This window comes from Plodia interpunctella, chromosome 29, assembly GCF_027563975.2.
Source record: "Plodia interpunctella isolate USDA-ARS_2022_Savannah chromosome 29, ilPloInte3.2, whole genome shotgun sequence".
NCBI classification, from domain to species: Eukaryota; Metazoa; Arthropoda; class Insecta; order Lepidoptera; family Pyralidae; genus Plodia; species Plodia interpunctella.
In genome coordinates this window covers 2,096,886-2,111,170 of record NC_071322.1, presented here as the reverse complement: position 1 = coordinate 2,111,170, position 14,285 = coordinate 2,096,886, and the positions used below count along the sequence as shown (strand labels likewise).

General features: G+C 35.9%; 1 protein-coding gene across 2 annotated transcripts in view; it reads right to left on the bottom strand.

Moving 5' to 3' along the window:
- The window catches only part of LOC128682043 (zinc finger protein 510-like), a 29,213-nt gene that overhangs the window by 14,380 nt on the left and 548 nt on the right, over positions 1-14,285 (bottom strand). The window contains exons 2-8 of one of the 2 annotated variants that reach the window (XM_053766514.1): positions 13,849-13,971; positions 7,604-8,350; positions 7,249-7,334; positions 6,544-6,678; positions 6,007-6,117; positions 5,201-5,303; positions 280-4,600 (exon numbers count right to left, since the gene is read on the bottom strand). In XM_053766514.1, the coding sequence (XP_053622489.1) occupies positions 4,496-4,600; positions 5,201-5,303; positions 6,007-6,117; positions 6,544-6,678; positions 7,249-7,334; positions 7,604-8,350; positions 13,849-13,971 (1,410 nt within the window). In that variant the 3' untranslated portion in view covers positions 280-4,495. Of the gene's footprint in view, positions 1-279; positions 4,601-5,200; positions 5,304-6,006; positions 6,118-6,543; positions 6,679-7,248; positions 7,335-7,603; positions 8,351-13,848; positions 13,972-14,285 lie in introns of those variants that run through there. The other variant, XM_053766515.2, reaches the window with a different exon arrangement.

Below are 14,285 nucleotides of genomic sequence, written 5' to 3'. Positions count from 1 at the left end.
TGATCAGGGTTTTTAAATTAAAAATAAATATATATTCAATTGTTTATACATACCTACTACCGCTTTTGTTACATTTATGCATTTCTAGTTAATATTTAAAGAACAAAACAAAGTTTATTTACAAGAACAACATCCATTTACGGATGGTACGGCACAAGCACAACACCGCGACATCGCTATTTATTTTGTATTATGCAACAATTTATATATTTTCAAACATAAATACCCATTGAGTGCTAAAAACGCTGTCAAGATTGATGTTTTTTTCAGCCTGGTGACTGGGCAAATAAGGAATTTTCCTAAAATGCCGGGATTATTTCCAATTTTCCTGCCTGGGCAGAAACACTTTGCCCATCTCTAATTGTGACCAATATTATTATAACTATAGGGTGGTAACAGGCTGTTTTTCGATAAAGATTTGTGGAGGAAGGTGGGGGAGGTCTTTGCCCAGCAGTGGTACACGTCAACAGGCTAAAAAAAATAATATTTCAAAACGATTAGATACGTTAAAAGAAACAAATACAAGATAAAAATCCATCCATTCAAACTTTAGAGCTACAGGTATTTAAGACTGCAGTAGCCCTACAGCCGGGATAGAATTTCACTTTAATATCAGTCAGAATTAGGATTCTCGAAGTCAGCTACTAGCATTTTAAAACGACCAAATATATTAAAACGTACAAGTCATCCATTCAAATTATTGAGCTACTGTAGCTATGTTTACTACAATAGTCCTATAACCGGGATACTTGAGCAGTTGCCCAACAAGTTTTATTTGTTAGACAAATTAAAAAACCCCCGACTTTCAATATTCATTTCGCTAAAACTTTTGAACGGCTGAACCGAATTTCATGACACCATGTTTCTTGAAAATCGGTTACTAAGAACACTCGGGATAACAATTTAAAAAAGAATTATCTATGACAATTTAAAAAAGAAATTAGCCACAAAAATAGTGGCAACACCGGAAATACCAGCTATATCTACAGAACCAAATTCAGGGAGCGCCCAAAAGCCAGCGGAGCCCACCACTATGTCGACATCCATTTGGGTTAACTATGATGCCGACTTGAATCAGCAGTTACGGCCACAGAATCAGTCGGCAGCTGGTATAGACTTGGATAAATACGTAGGAGATGAAATGCTACCGAGGACAGAAAACCCATTAAAATGGTGGGAAGATCGAAAAAGAATTTCAAACACTCCTTTACAATTTTATGCTCAAACGATTATGTGTAACGGCTAGTTCAGTGCCATGTGAGCGTGTGATCTCGAAGGCGGCCATCATAGATAAAACATTTTTTCTTGGCCAACATGATAACATGTACCATTATAAAATTTTAAAAAAATCTACCTATGCTGGCCGCCACGTTCTAAATGAGCGGAGAACATCGCTAAGAGACGACAAAATATTGAAAATATTATTTTTAAATTACAATATGATAACGCGTCAATTTTATTGTAGGTACATTCAGTGTACATAAATAAAAAAAATTAATAGTTTCTCACACAACACATGATTGTTTTCTAAATAAATTTGTAGTTCTGTTATTTACCTTTTTGAATAGAACATAACAAAATTACCGTCTTTATGCCTTACGGGGATGACAGAGCGAAACTCGAAGGCCACGTGTATCCGTAAAACTTAATGGCTTCATTACCTTTTTGCTATATGGAACACAACAGTATAAAAGTTCACACAATTCCAAGGCGATGACTCCAGTCCTCGCACACTAGCATTCACCTTAGCATAAATTTATTTCTTAGCGAGCATTAAAAACAGTATAATAAATATATTAGGCCAAATCACACAGATTGAGCTAGCCCCAAAGTAAGTTCGAGACTTGTGTTATGGGATACTAACTCAACGATACTATATTTTATAACATATACATATATAGATAAACATCCAATCCAATCAGAAAAAGATCATTTTCCATCATGACCCGACCGGGGATCGTACCCGGGATCTCTCAGTTCAGGGGCAAGAACTTTACCGAGGTCGTCAAATTACATGTTTATAACTATTTAAACAACAAATACCTTCATATTTATTTTTATTTACAATATTTAACTTTCCTTCAGAGTGCTGAGTGAGAGTTTTCAAATATAATTAGGTACTTTTAGCGGCCGTCCGTAGCCAACCAATCAGAACGCGGCATTTTTACAACGACAACAATAATAAATTGATTTGTGTGATTGGATCACTCTCATTGAGCACTCCGAGACTTTTTATACTACACATAAGTTTATTAAAGTCTTACAATATTCTTATGTTGTAAAAATAACAGTTGCACGAAATTACAAAAAAAGTTTTTGTACAAAAGCTGGAATTAACGCCCTTCTGGTTTATATGGTAAGCCCTTCTGGCATAATAGGGACCAACACTGTTTGAATGTGTTTCTTTCGGCATTTCTTCTCAGCAGTGGTCGTTTTGAAATGCTAGTAGTTTGTAGCTTTGGTAAACATCACTTAATTTAGAATATGACGTGAAACAGTGCCTGTGAAGGCCTAATTTCTGAATAAATGATTTGATTTTGATTTATACATATATATAAATAAATAATATTTTATGGTAACGTACTCTGGAAGCACCACACAGATTGAAATATTTTGTCCAAATGTAATGTACATAAAACAATGAAACATTTTAAGACTGGCCCAATAAAACCCACACACTGTCGCCATAACATTTTCATCAATAACTTTTATTTAATTTATGATAACTAAAACATGTTTATTTGTTAGACAAATTAAAAAAAAAACCCAGCAATATTAATTTCGCTCCAACTTCTTAACTGCTGATCCGATTTTGATAAAACATATCTAAGAACCACCGCATAAAAATTAGCTCTCACAAAGGAAACCGCATCCAAATCGGTTCACCCGTTGATGAGCTACAGTGCCACGTATACAGACAGACATACTTAGCAGTCAAACTTATAGTACCCTTCTTTTCGCATCGGGATTTAAACATGGTATTTCAAATCATGTTCCACTAGGATTCATTAGATAATTTATTTCTTTGCATGATCAGGGAAATTTCAATCATAATATTTAGTCAACAAATAAGGTACTCAAAACCCTTGTACTGTAAATTTGTTGTTGCTGGCAACATTTTAAGATTTTTTAAAATATTTTTCCTTTAATCTAGAGCATTAGTTACATCACCCTAATTTATTTTAAAAAAATATAAAAAAATCATGCAAAGAAGGGTCAAAGGTCACTTTAGTTAACGTATCCCAAAGTCCATATCGTAAATTGTGTTTTAATATTATAAACAGACCATCCATACTTTATAAAGAGAAAAGATTTGTATGTTTATATTTTAGTTTGTAATGAATAAACTCAAAAACTACTTGGCCGATTTTGATTAAATTTAGCACAGAGATAAACGAATTCCTCAGGACTGACATATGCAACTATTTTTTTATTATGGTTATAGGCGACCGAAGCTATGTAACTAGTTGTTCGCCGCGAACACATACATTTTTACAAAAATGTAAATATTTCAAAAACGACTAAACCGATTTTGTTGCCACACGAACTTAAGAATTCTATTGACAGATACTACATACCTTTTAAATTTCATCAAACTCAGACCAACAACGGTTCTAAAGATTTTATTAGTATTTTTGCCCCAAAGTTGATTTGTAGACCTCGCTCGCTTCGACCGCTCGGTCAATAAAATCCTTTATATAACTGTAGCGCAATCTCCTGTGGTCTATTTTCGTCGTTTTTCGGTTCGTTATTCATATTTCGTTGTTTTTGCCGTGAATTAAAAGAAATTGATAAAAATGCGATATGGTGACGCTAGTGAGCCGCGGGTGCCTTCTTACAATATTTCATAAATGCGTGTGGTAACCACGCCGTAACAAAAAGTGGTTTTACATTGACACTTATTGAAACACTTTTTTTATACTAACAAGCAGGCAAACTGCCCACCTGATGGTAAGTGGTCACCACAGCCTATCAACGCCTGCAACACCGGTGTTGCAGGCGTTGTGTTTTTGCACCTTCGTTGTAATCACACCGCCTCTCTCACCTCTGCTGTGTGAAGTAAATAAAATATAAATATATTAGGACAAATCACACAGATTGAGCTAGCCCCAAAGTAAGTTCGAGACTTGTGTTATGGGGTACTAACTCAACGATATTATATTTTATAACAAATACATACCTATATATTAGATAAACGTCCAAGACCCGAGCCAATCAGAAAAAGATCTTTTCCATCATGACCCGACCGGGGCTCGAACCCGGGACCTCTCGGTTCAGTGGCAAGAACTTTACTACTGCGCCACCGAGGTGGTGTGGTATTACTGTATTCAGAAATTACTGACGTAGTTGATTATTAACTTCACAGACACTTTTTCACGTCAACTTTTGCACGTTATAACAGTACACTGTGTCAGTAGCGGACTCTGGGCTCCAACGCTCAACGGCTGTGAGGGCAAGTCGCTCAGTTGAGAGAGTGTGTCAGTACCAAACTAGTCTAGCTATTGTCCACATCATTCCCATGGCTTTTCTCGTGAACGTGATACGCGTACTTGCGCGTATAGAACTTGTTGCAAACTTTGCAGTACACAGATTTCTTCGGCTAAAAAATAAAATATTTTCCCATTTTATTCTCAGGCCTCGGATAAGTACCTGATAAAATTTTCGAAACCAGTTCGCGTCTATTCGTTTTGTCTGCAGTGCTCCATAGATGTCGTTGTTTTGTTTTACACAGAGTATATTAATTGTATTAAACTACTTTCGAATTATAAGACAAATAATAGAAGTCTAGTGACTTCTATTAATTATGCCATCGCTCCGTCGGGCACCGTTGCGTCGACGCAGCGCGTTGTCGATCCGTGGTTTACAAGGTTTTTGACAATTTCCTGCATCAAAACTTCATTCAATTTTCGCGTTGATCCGATCGACGTACGTCAACGCAACGGCGGACGACGGAGCAATGAGGCCGGGCCCACAATGTACGCGGGTCGTCCGCTTCTTTCTGTTCACTTCCGATTTCCTAGTCAATACAGTTATTAAAAAACCCGATGCCCTTATTGCTTGGGCAGATATTTTAATTTTTGGGTAACAATAAAATATTTTGGGCACCTTTTTTATTTTTTTTTTGGTCACTTATATTATAGCTTATTCTATTATTATTATTATTAGCTTATTTAATATTTTTACGCTTCTCCTGACTCACCGTAAAGTCATGTACATTCTTGAGGTGGAATTGGAAACTGACTTTGTTCACAAAGAACTTCTTGCATATGTCACACTGAACGCTTTGACGACCTTTGTGAATTCTGAAACAAATATAGGTGAAATTTAACAGACACACATATGGGACATGTGAAATGGCATTGGGTACCGCTACATGTTATCCCGGCTCCACACTATACGAGATCAGTTCATCAAACTTTGGCATTCAACTTCTGGCATAATAGGTGCCAACACTGTTGTCTTTCGGCATTCCTTCTAGTATATATATATATATAAGACCCGGCCGGGGTCGTCACAACCTTACCTCCCACAAATGGTATTCAGGATGGCATTTAATCAAAATTAATTGGACTAAGCAAAAGTATGTTTTGTCTCATTCCCTCAAACTAAAGCGCGATAGTGACAAAACATGAAGTTTTGAAGTATTTTTTAGTTACATAAGCATGTCGGTCATAATTTGATAAGGAATCATGGGTCAAATAGTCGAGAGGTCCATGTCAAAGATGGATGAAGAAAGAACTGCAATAAATAATATATGGACAATGTGGAGTGAGGTTCCACTCTGTAATGGGACCACTCAATATCCTCCCGTAGATGTGGTGCGAGTCGACTGAGAGACACGTACAGCCTTGGCTGATAGGCGATAATAACATTACCAAGAAGGGGTGAACAATTTCAAACTAAAAAATGATAATTTCAAGTGAAGGACAGATGTTAAAGGTGGAATTTAACTTTCAAGATTTGATTACAGACAGACACACTTAAAAACTTGTAATAAAAACTTACTGTTCATGTAACTTCCTGCTGTAGTCCTTCGTGAATGTTTTGTTGCAATACTTGCAGGAGTATTTCACTTGATGTATGGACTTCTTGTGGTGTGTTAGAAGGCTCTCCAAGCTATAACAGAGAATGACATTGCTCATGCTACATATACAAACTGGTGAAGCGGTCCGAATCCAAAGTATGACATCCCTTGGTAAGATGACATTTTCAGAATTTGTCATTTTAGGAAGATGTTATAATTTGTTATTTTAGGTAGATGTTCTTTTAGGACGTTATCATTTTAGGAAGTTGTAATTTTAGGAAGTTGTCATTTTCAGAATTTGTCATTTTACGTAGTTGTCATAGTTTATCATTTTAGGTAATTGTTCTTTTAGGAAGTAGTTATGTTAAGACGTAATTTTAGGAAGTTGTAATTTTTAAAATTTCGTCATTGTTTCTCAAGAAAAATGACGGATCGTAATGAACCACCCTAAAAGCATGTCTCATAAGACATATTTCTATATAAAAAAAACATAATTAGGATATTTTTTTCAAACTCACGCAAACTTCTGGTCGCATTCGTCGCAGTAGAACCATATGGGGTACGTTTTTGATCTACACTCCTTCTTCTCTTGGTGGGCCTTGAGGAAACGCAGAAACCGGCTAGTGTAGCCACACTCGGTACAATAGAAAGCCCTGGGAATACAAAAATTTCATTATTTCCAAACTTAGTGTATATCTCATGTTAGTTAACACAAAATCTCTCTGTTCTTTAGAACTTTACTAAAAGAATTCACAATAACATGTATGTACCATAGGACTAATATTTTGTGATCAAGAAAGTATTTGTTACATAATAAACTTTTATCTGCAGTTGTCGAAATACTTAATAAATAGAAAACTATTAACTTTATATACAAAAAGCATCATAAATACAAAACAAAAAATTAATTTGTCTTCACTAATATCGTGACGACAGGTTAAGAATTAAGGTTATTAGGACACCATAATCGGCGAATGATATTAAAAAAAAAAGTCCGACTTTCAATATTCATTTCTCTACAACTTTGGAACGGCTGAACCGATTTTGATCAAACATATCTAAGAACCACCGCATAAAACGCAGCTATCAAATAAAAAAACCGCATCCAAATCGGTTCACCCGTTGATGAGCTACGGTGCCACGTACAACTAACTGTCTGAAGTCAACCCTCTTCGGCAATGGGAAACGTTAGACCATGCAATTAACAATATTGTACAACTTACATAAAATGATGGAGATAATGGTCCATAGCAGTTTTTCTGGTGGGAAATCTCTGATCGCAAATAGAACATATCTCAGAACCTTGTTTCTGAAAAAAAAAAAGTTTTTAAAATAATTGATAATATTTATTCAAGCATACAGCATCACAGATTCACACAATACAAGTGATTGAAAAATATTTTTTTACACTGTTATTAGTTGTGAAGACCAGTAAATGCCTTCTAAAATGTTTATTAAGCTGTTGGTCAACTAGATTTATAAAATAAATTCAGTCAAAAAGCCCACTTCGACTCTGCAAAAAGAAATTGAAATAAAATCAGAAACCCCTTATATAACTCTTAATAGAAATTTGATTACCTCATCATGTTTCACCAAATGATCGGTGTACTGATTAACATTATCATAACCGTAAACACATTTTTCGCATTTAAAATATGCATTCTTGTAACAATTATTCTCTCTTTCCCTTTCCAACATTTGTTCCATCTCTTCTTTTGTAATCTTTCTCCTGGACACATTCTTATAACGATTCAGAGCTCTACCTTTTGGTATGTCAATACTTTTACGACACTGAGCCTGCAGTTCGATGTATGAATCTTCATTTTCATTCACTCCATGGTCAGAATCAATGATTTCACTATTTTTTCTTATCACTTTAGTTTTTTTTCTAACTGTAAGATCTTGAAGGAATGCTTCAAGAGTATTTTCAATCAACTTATTAGTTTCTTCATCGTCAATGTTGAAATTTTCAGGTAAATTCTGTATGAGAAGATCTTCGTCGTCATCGTAATTTCGTATGCTATCTTCAGTATTTAATGTAGACTCATCAATTTCCATTTTAAGTCCATAACTTAGTTCTGTCTGACTATTTTCACGGCTGCCATTAAAACCATAGTTTACACCATATTCTTCATCGTCTCCATGTTTCATCTCTTCATAAAGAGTGTTGTTGGCATTCTTTTCCTCAGATTCCTCGTTTTCTTCGTCATTTTCTTGGTTTTCTTCACTCTGAATCTCTACTCGGCTGGATTGGTCCTCTGTGACAATTTTGACTCCATCGACCATTATTTCCCATTTTAATTTTGAGAATGACTTTATTGAGGTCTACAAAAAAAAAGTAATTTACGAACATGAATGGCAAATAAGTTTAGATACAAGTTTTAAATATTAATAAATTGATAACTGCAAATAAATTGATGCATAACTTTAAATATACAAATAATACTAATAAGACAGATGATACATCAGGAAAATTTGTAAATTAAAACAATAATTAAAAGTGAAAACACTCATTTTTATTTGTAATAGCAAACACCATTAAACTACATACTTACTAGTCAGATTTCTTTAAGATACTTGAATAAAATCTGACAACAGTGTTAGCAATAACACACTCCAATGACAACAATGCAAAATTGTAATTTGCCTGTATGTGTACCTGTTATATATTAGCCTAGTACTTGCTCACTTTATTAATAGATAAAATGTGTATAGTCTGTGGCTTCATGTTGACACTTAATGTGACATGTGACATTACTTCACTTTGTTTTTACCGCCAATACACAACACTGACAACAGCTACTTAGCGTGTTTTATTTATACACAATTAATTCTTATTTCGAACATAACAGTGGCGACGAGTCTAAAAATTAGTAATGGAGAATACAAAGGCAATAAAATTCGAGGAATTCAACCCTCAAGCGGACAATTGGGACGTTTACATAAATAGACTAAAGTTTTGTTTTGAGGCTAAAGGCGTCATTCTGGATAGTGTTAAGCGTGCTAATTTCTTTACGGTGTGTGGTGCTCGTGTGTTTGAGACTTTGCTGGCGCTTATCACCCCGCGGACGGCGAATAATGTAACTTTTAATGAAGTGGATACAATTCATACTAGACACTATAGCCCTAAACCAAATGAAATATCCATGTCATTTCAGTTTTACAAACGTGACCAAAAACGTGACCAAAAACGTGGCGAGAAAGTTGCCGATTATGTCGCTGAGCTAAGAAAGCTTAGTGCATATTGCAACTTTTCGGACTTAGAGCGTATGTTACGAGATAGACTTTTGTGTGGAATGTGCGACCAAAAGCTTCAATATGATCTATTAAAACGGAACAATTTACGCTATCACGACGTAGTGGATGCTATGTTTGCGGCTGAAAGTGCGGGACGAGATGTACGCATGATCCAGACTGCTTCAATGACTGAGCTTGGAGCGTCGTCTTCGTCCGTTGTTGAGCCAATGGACATAATTGTGGTCAACTCTAAACTGAACACTCGTTTTTGTTATCGCTGTGGTGATAAACATCCAGGAGAATGGCGATAATCATAAATGCTGTCTGTCATTTTTGTAAGAAAAAGGGACACATTGAAAAGATTTGTATCAGCCAAAAAAGAAGAATGCACCAAAACAAATTAACTTCACTTCAGAAGGATTTGCAGATAATTTAAATGGAATTTATTGCATAAAGGTTTAAAGCGAGAGCCACCCTATGAAATAACAGTGTTAATTGGCAATACATCCGTCCATATGCAAGTGGACACAGGGGCTAGTTTCTCCATATTAAATGAAAAGTCTTGGTCCACAATTTGTAAGTCTTTGCCACACACCATCCTCAGACCTGTTTCGCTGTCACTACATACTTGGACAGAGACACCAGTCAAAATTGTTGGACAGGCAACATTACCTGTAACATACAAAGAACATAAACAAGATCTCTCAGTTGTCATTGCCAAGGGTTGTGGACCGAATTTACTGGGGGCGTAATTGGTTCGAACCATTGAATATTACTATGAATGTTAATTTTGTATCGCACGAGGACGGTACAATAGAAAATTTATTTGACAAGTATAAAGCGGTTTTCAAAGAGGGTCTTGGTACTTATCGTGGACATCCAGTGACTATACATCTGAAGCCAGGAACAACTCCAAAGTTTCTCAAAGCGCGTCCGGTGCCATTTGCTATTAAAGAAAGAGTAGAAAAAGAAATAGATAGATTAGAAAATGAAGGAATATTGTACCTACCTACCTATCATAAAAAAGTCTGGTGAAATCAGATTATGTGGAGACTATCGTAGTACTGTCAATGAGGCAACGGAGTCTGATACCTATCCCATGCCTACAGCCAATGAAGTATTTGCCACAATAGCAGGAGGTAAAATTTTTACAACATTAGACTTAGACAGGGCGTACACACAAGTGACGGTAGATGAGAGCACTGCAAAGTTGTTAACACTGAATACATGCAAAGGTTTATATACTGTACATCGATTGGCATTTGGAGTTAAGGCATGTCCAGGCATATTTCAACGTTTGATGACTTCTCTATTGGCAGGAATACCCGGAGTAGCAATACTGATCGACGACATAATTATATGTGGGCGTACTGTGCTAGAAATGTTAAATAGATTAGACATTGTGTTAGATCGAATAGAAAAGGCTAGCCTGCGTCTTAATAAAAATAAATGCAAGTTTGCAAAAGAGAAAGTAGAATTCTTAGGTTTTGTTATAGATGCTGAAGTCATACACCCAGCAAAAAGTAAAGTTGAATCTATTGTAAATACACCAGTGCCTAAAAATAAACAAGAATTGTAAGCATTCTTAGGGCTGTACAATTTTTATGAAAGATTCATCCGAAACAAGGCTACATTACTGGAGCCACTACACCGGCTTTTAGACTCTAATAACCCATGGAAATGGACAACAGAGCAACAATCTGCATTTGATACTGCAAAAAATCAAATTACTTTCGATTTGACACTAGTAGTGAACAAACCTTTGATTCTCACATGCGATAGTATGGAGTTGGAGCAGTTTTGTCACACAAATTTGAAGACGATCAGGAGCGACCTATAGCCATGGCGTCGAGAACATTACATGTGCATGAACGGCGGTACTCACAACTTGATAAGGAAGCCACCTCTATCATGTTCGGCATAACTAAATTCCATAACTACCTTGTGGGCAGGATTTTTTGTATAATTACTGATCACAAACCTTTGTTGGGCATATTTGACCAAAAAAAAACAATGTCTAATATGATATTACCAAGATTAACAAGGATTGTCATTGCTTTGACTATGCATGACTATGATATAACTTATAAACCAGGCCCACAGATTGGTAATGCGGATAGTTTGAGTCGTTGGCCCAGACCCGTTCCAGAAGAGCCAGAAACCCAGTTGTGTGACGTTTTGCTGATGGCAGAAACACCAGAGGATTTTCCATTCCAACCTGAAGACATTGCCAAGGCAACTAAGTTGGATGCAACATTGCTCCAGGTGATTTATTATATACAGAGGGGCTGGCCAGCCAAAGAAGGTAGATCGGACCTACATCCTTATTGGCTGAAACGTCCAGAATTGTCAGTACAAGAAGACTGTATACTTTTGGGCTGTCGTGTGGTGATTCCTGAATCTCTACGTCAAACAACATTGCAAATTTTACATAAGACACACAGTGGAATCGTCCAAACCAAATCTTTGGCCAGAAGTTATGTGTGGTGGCCACGTCTCAATGATGACATTGAATCATTAGTGAGTGGTTGTAAGACCTGTCTAGAACATCGTCATATGCCCCCTAAATCTACACATGAATGGATAACACCAGTGCGGCCATGGTCAAGAATGCATATTGACTTTGCTGGACCCTTCCAAAATAAATATTTTTTGATTCTCGTAGATGCATATTCTCGATGGCCAGAAATATTTATGGTAAATAATACAACTTCTGCTACAGTAATTCGACATTTAAGATTAACATTTGCCACCCATGGACTATGTGAAGTATTAGTTTCTGACAATGGCACATCTTTTGTATCTGCAGAGATGGAAGATTTTCTAAGAGCTAACAATATTCGTCATATTACAACTGCTCCATACCATCCAGCAACTAATGGACTGGCGGAAAGAATGGTACAGACCGTCAAAGACAAGTTAAAAAAATCAAACCTACTACATGGGATATTAAAATACCGAATTTATTATTGGGATTACGAGTGACACCTTGCACTTCGACAAATAGAACTCCGGCAGAGCTTTTGATGAGGAGACGTTTGCGTACTATTCTTGATACCATACATCCTGAAAATATAATAGCTAAGAAAAGGGATTACCAAATAGAGAATAATAGCAAACAGAAACATAGAGAAACTAATGTAGGACGGAAGATTATGTACAGGAATTATAGAAATGAAGGCCCAAGATGGTCACCAGGAGTTGTTATTGGTAAAAGTGGACCTTCAAGTTATCAAATTAGGAGAGATAGTGATGGAGGAGTGATTGATCGGCATATGGATCAAGTTATATCTTTGAGAAAGCCTGAAGATAATAATGAAAGTAATATGGAAAGTACAGAGACGACATACGGAGAGACAGAGGCAATGGATGTTGAAACTGAAAGCATTATTGAGATCCCTGATGCAGACCAGTGGGCTGAGATGCTAGGCATCCCTTTTACTGCACAGCCTTTCGCTGCAAAACCTTCATCCAATGCAGGAAAAATTCGAAATAAATTATCCACACAGCCCAAGATTCCTTATCAGAGACCTAGTACCTCTTCAAGTGTTGATTATATATTATAACTAGTAAATAGTCAATAGAGATGTTAATGATTATATGGAAGTTAATTATTCATTTCTTGTTGTGTAGTGAGTATTTAGTTAGATTGTTAAATATTTAACATATATCAATAATGGGTACTGTTTTGTCACGTCTTATACTTGGGGAGGAGATGTGTTATATATTGGCCTAGTACTTGCTCACTTTATTAATAGATAAAATGTGTATAGTCTGTGGCTTCATGTTGACACTTAATGTGACATGTGACATTACTTCACTTTGTTTTTACCGCCAATACACAACACCGACAACAGCTACTTAGCGTGTTTTATTTATACACAATTCATTGTTATTTCGAACATAACAGTACCTTAATAAATAAATAAATAAATAAACGAGCCAAGTGTTAACCATAAATCAAGGCAGATCACCAATTAATGTTTGGTAAAAGCAGATGAATCATATGCTTAAGAAATTAAGATCAAGATTGGCTAAAACTCTGCCATTTTCTTGCAACACATCACATCAATGACCAACATACAGATTTTATTTAACGCCTCTCTGTCATACCCAAGTGTTTCAATCTCAGCTGTGATACCAGAAGGGAACAATAAAAAAATAACCATTAAATTTTGAAGATTAAGCTAATTTTATGACTGTCTGCCTGCATGACACTATTTGGGAATGCCAATGTTGCCTACCACAATGGTGGTATGGTACAACATCCACACAAGAACTACACACCACTATATTATTATTTTTCAGCCCACCTATGTGACAAGTGGTCACCGCAGCCTATTTAGCTGCTACATAAATGTATATTATAAGAAAATATTATGTTTCACTGCATTGATACAACAGAACATGATGATTTGATTACTTTGCAACCTACGAAAAGATGAAAAAGACAATTTTAATAAAATCTAATGTCAGTATTAATCTACTTTATTAACCGGTGTAAATGTCAGTCAAGCAATTGCATATCTATTGTATCTCGATTCAATGTGAGTAAGAAATATGAAAAAAAAAACTACTTTACTCACTAATTTCCCTTCCACAAAATTGGTAAACATCTGCTGAGCCTCCGAGGCCTTTTGGCGAAACTTGATGAACTTCTTCAGGGAAGAAACACATTCCCAGCACACCTTATCTTCTTCAGCATTCAACTACACAGAAGTATACACATTAATCCTTTACTGATTTACTTTACTTACATGGTGGTCAAGCAGTTAAGACGAGCACATGTGTAGCAAAATGTCGCATGAATCCTATAGTTTGAACACCAATCTAACTCATGTACAGTTGAATTTATTAGATTTTATAACACCAAATTGTAAAAATGTAAAATTATAGGTACAAAAAAGTAGTATCTAAATGCCAGGGTTACAGTTTTCTCAGGCCGTAGCATTTTATAAGATACTGTAGCCTGTCCTGGCTTCACCCGGGTAAAACGATAATTTTAAAAAATGCCTAGGTCACT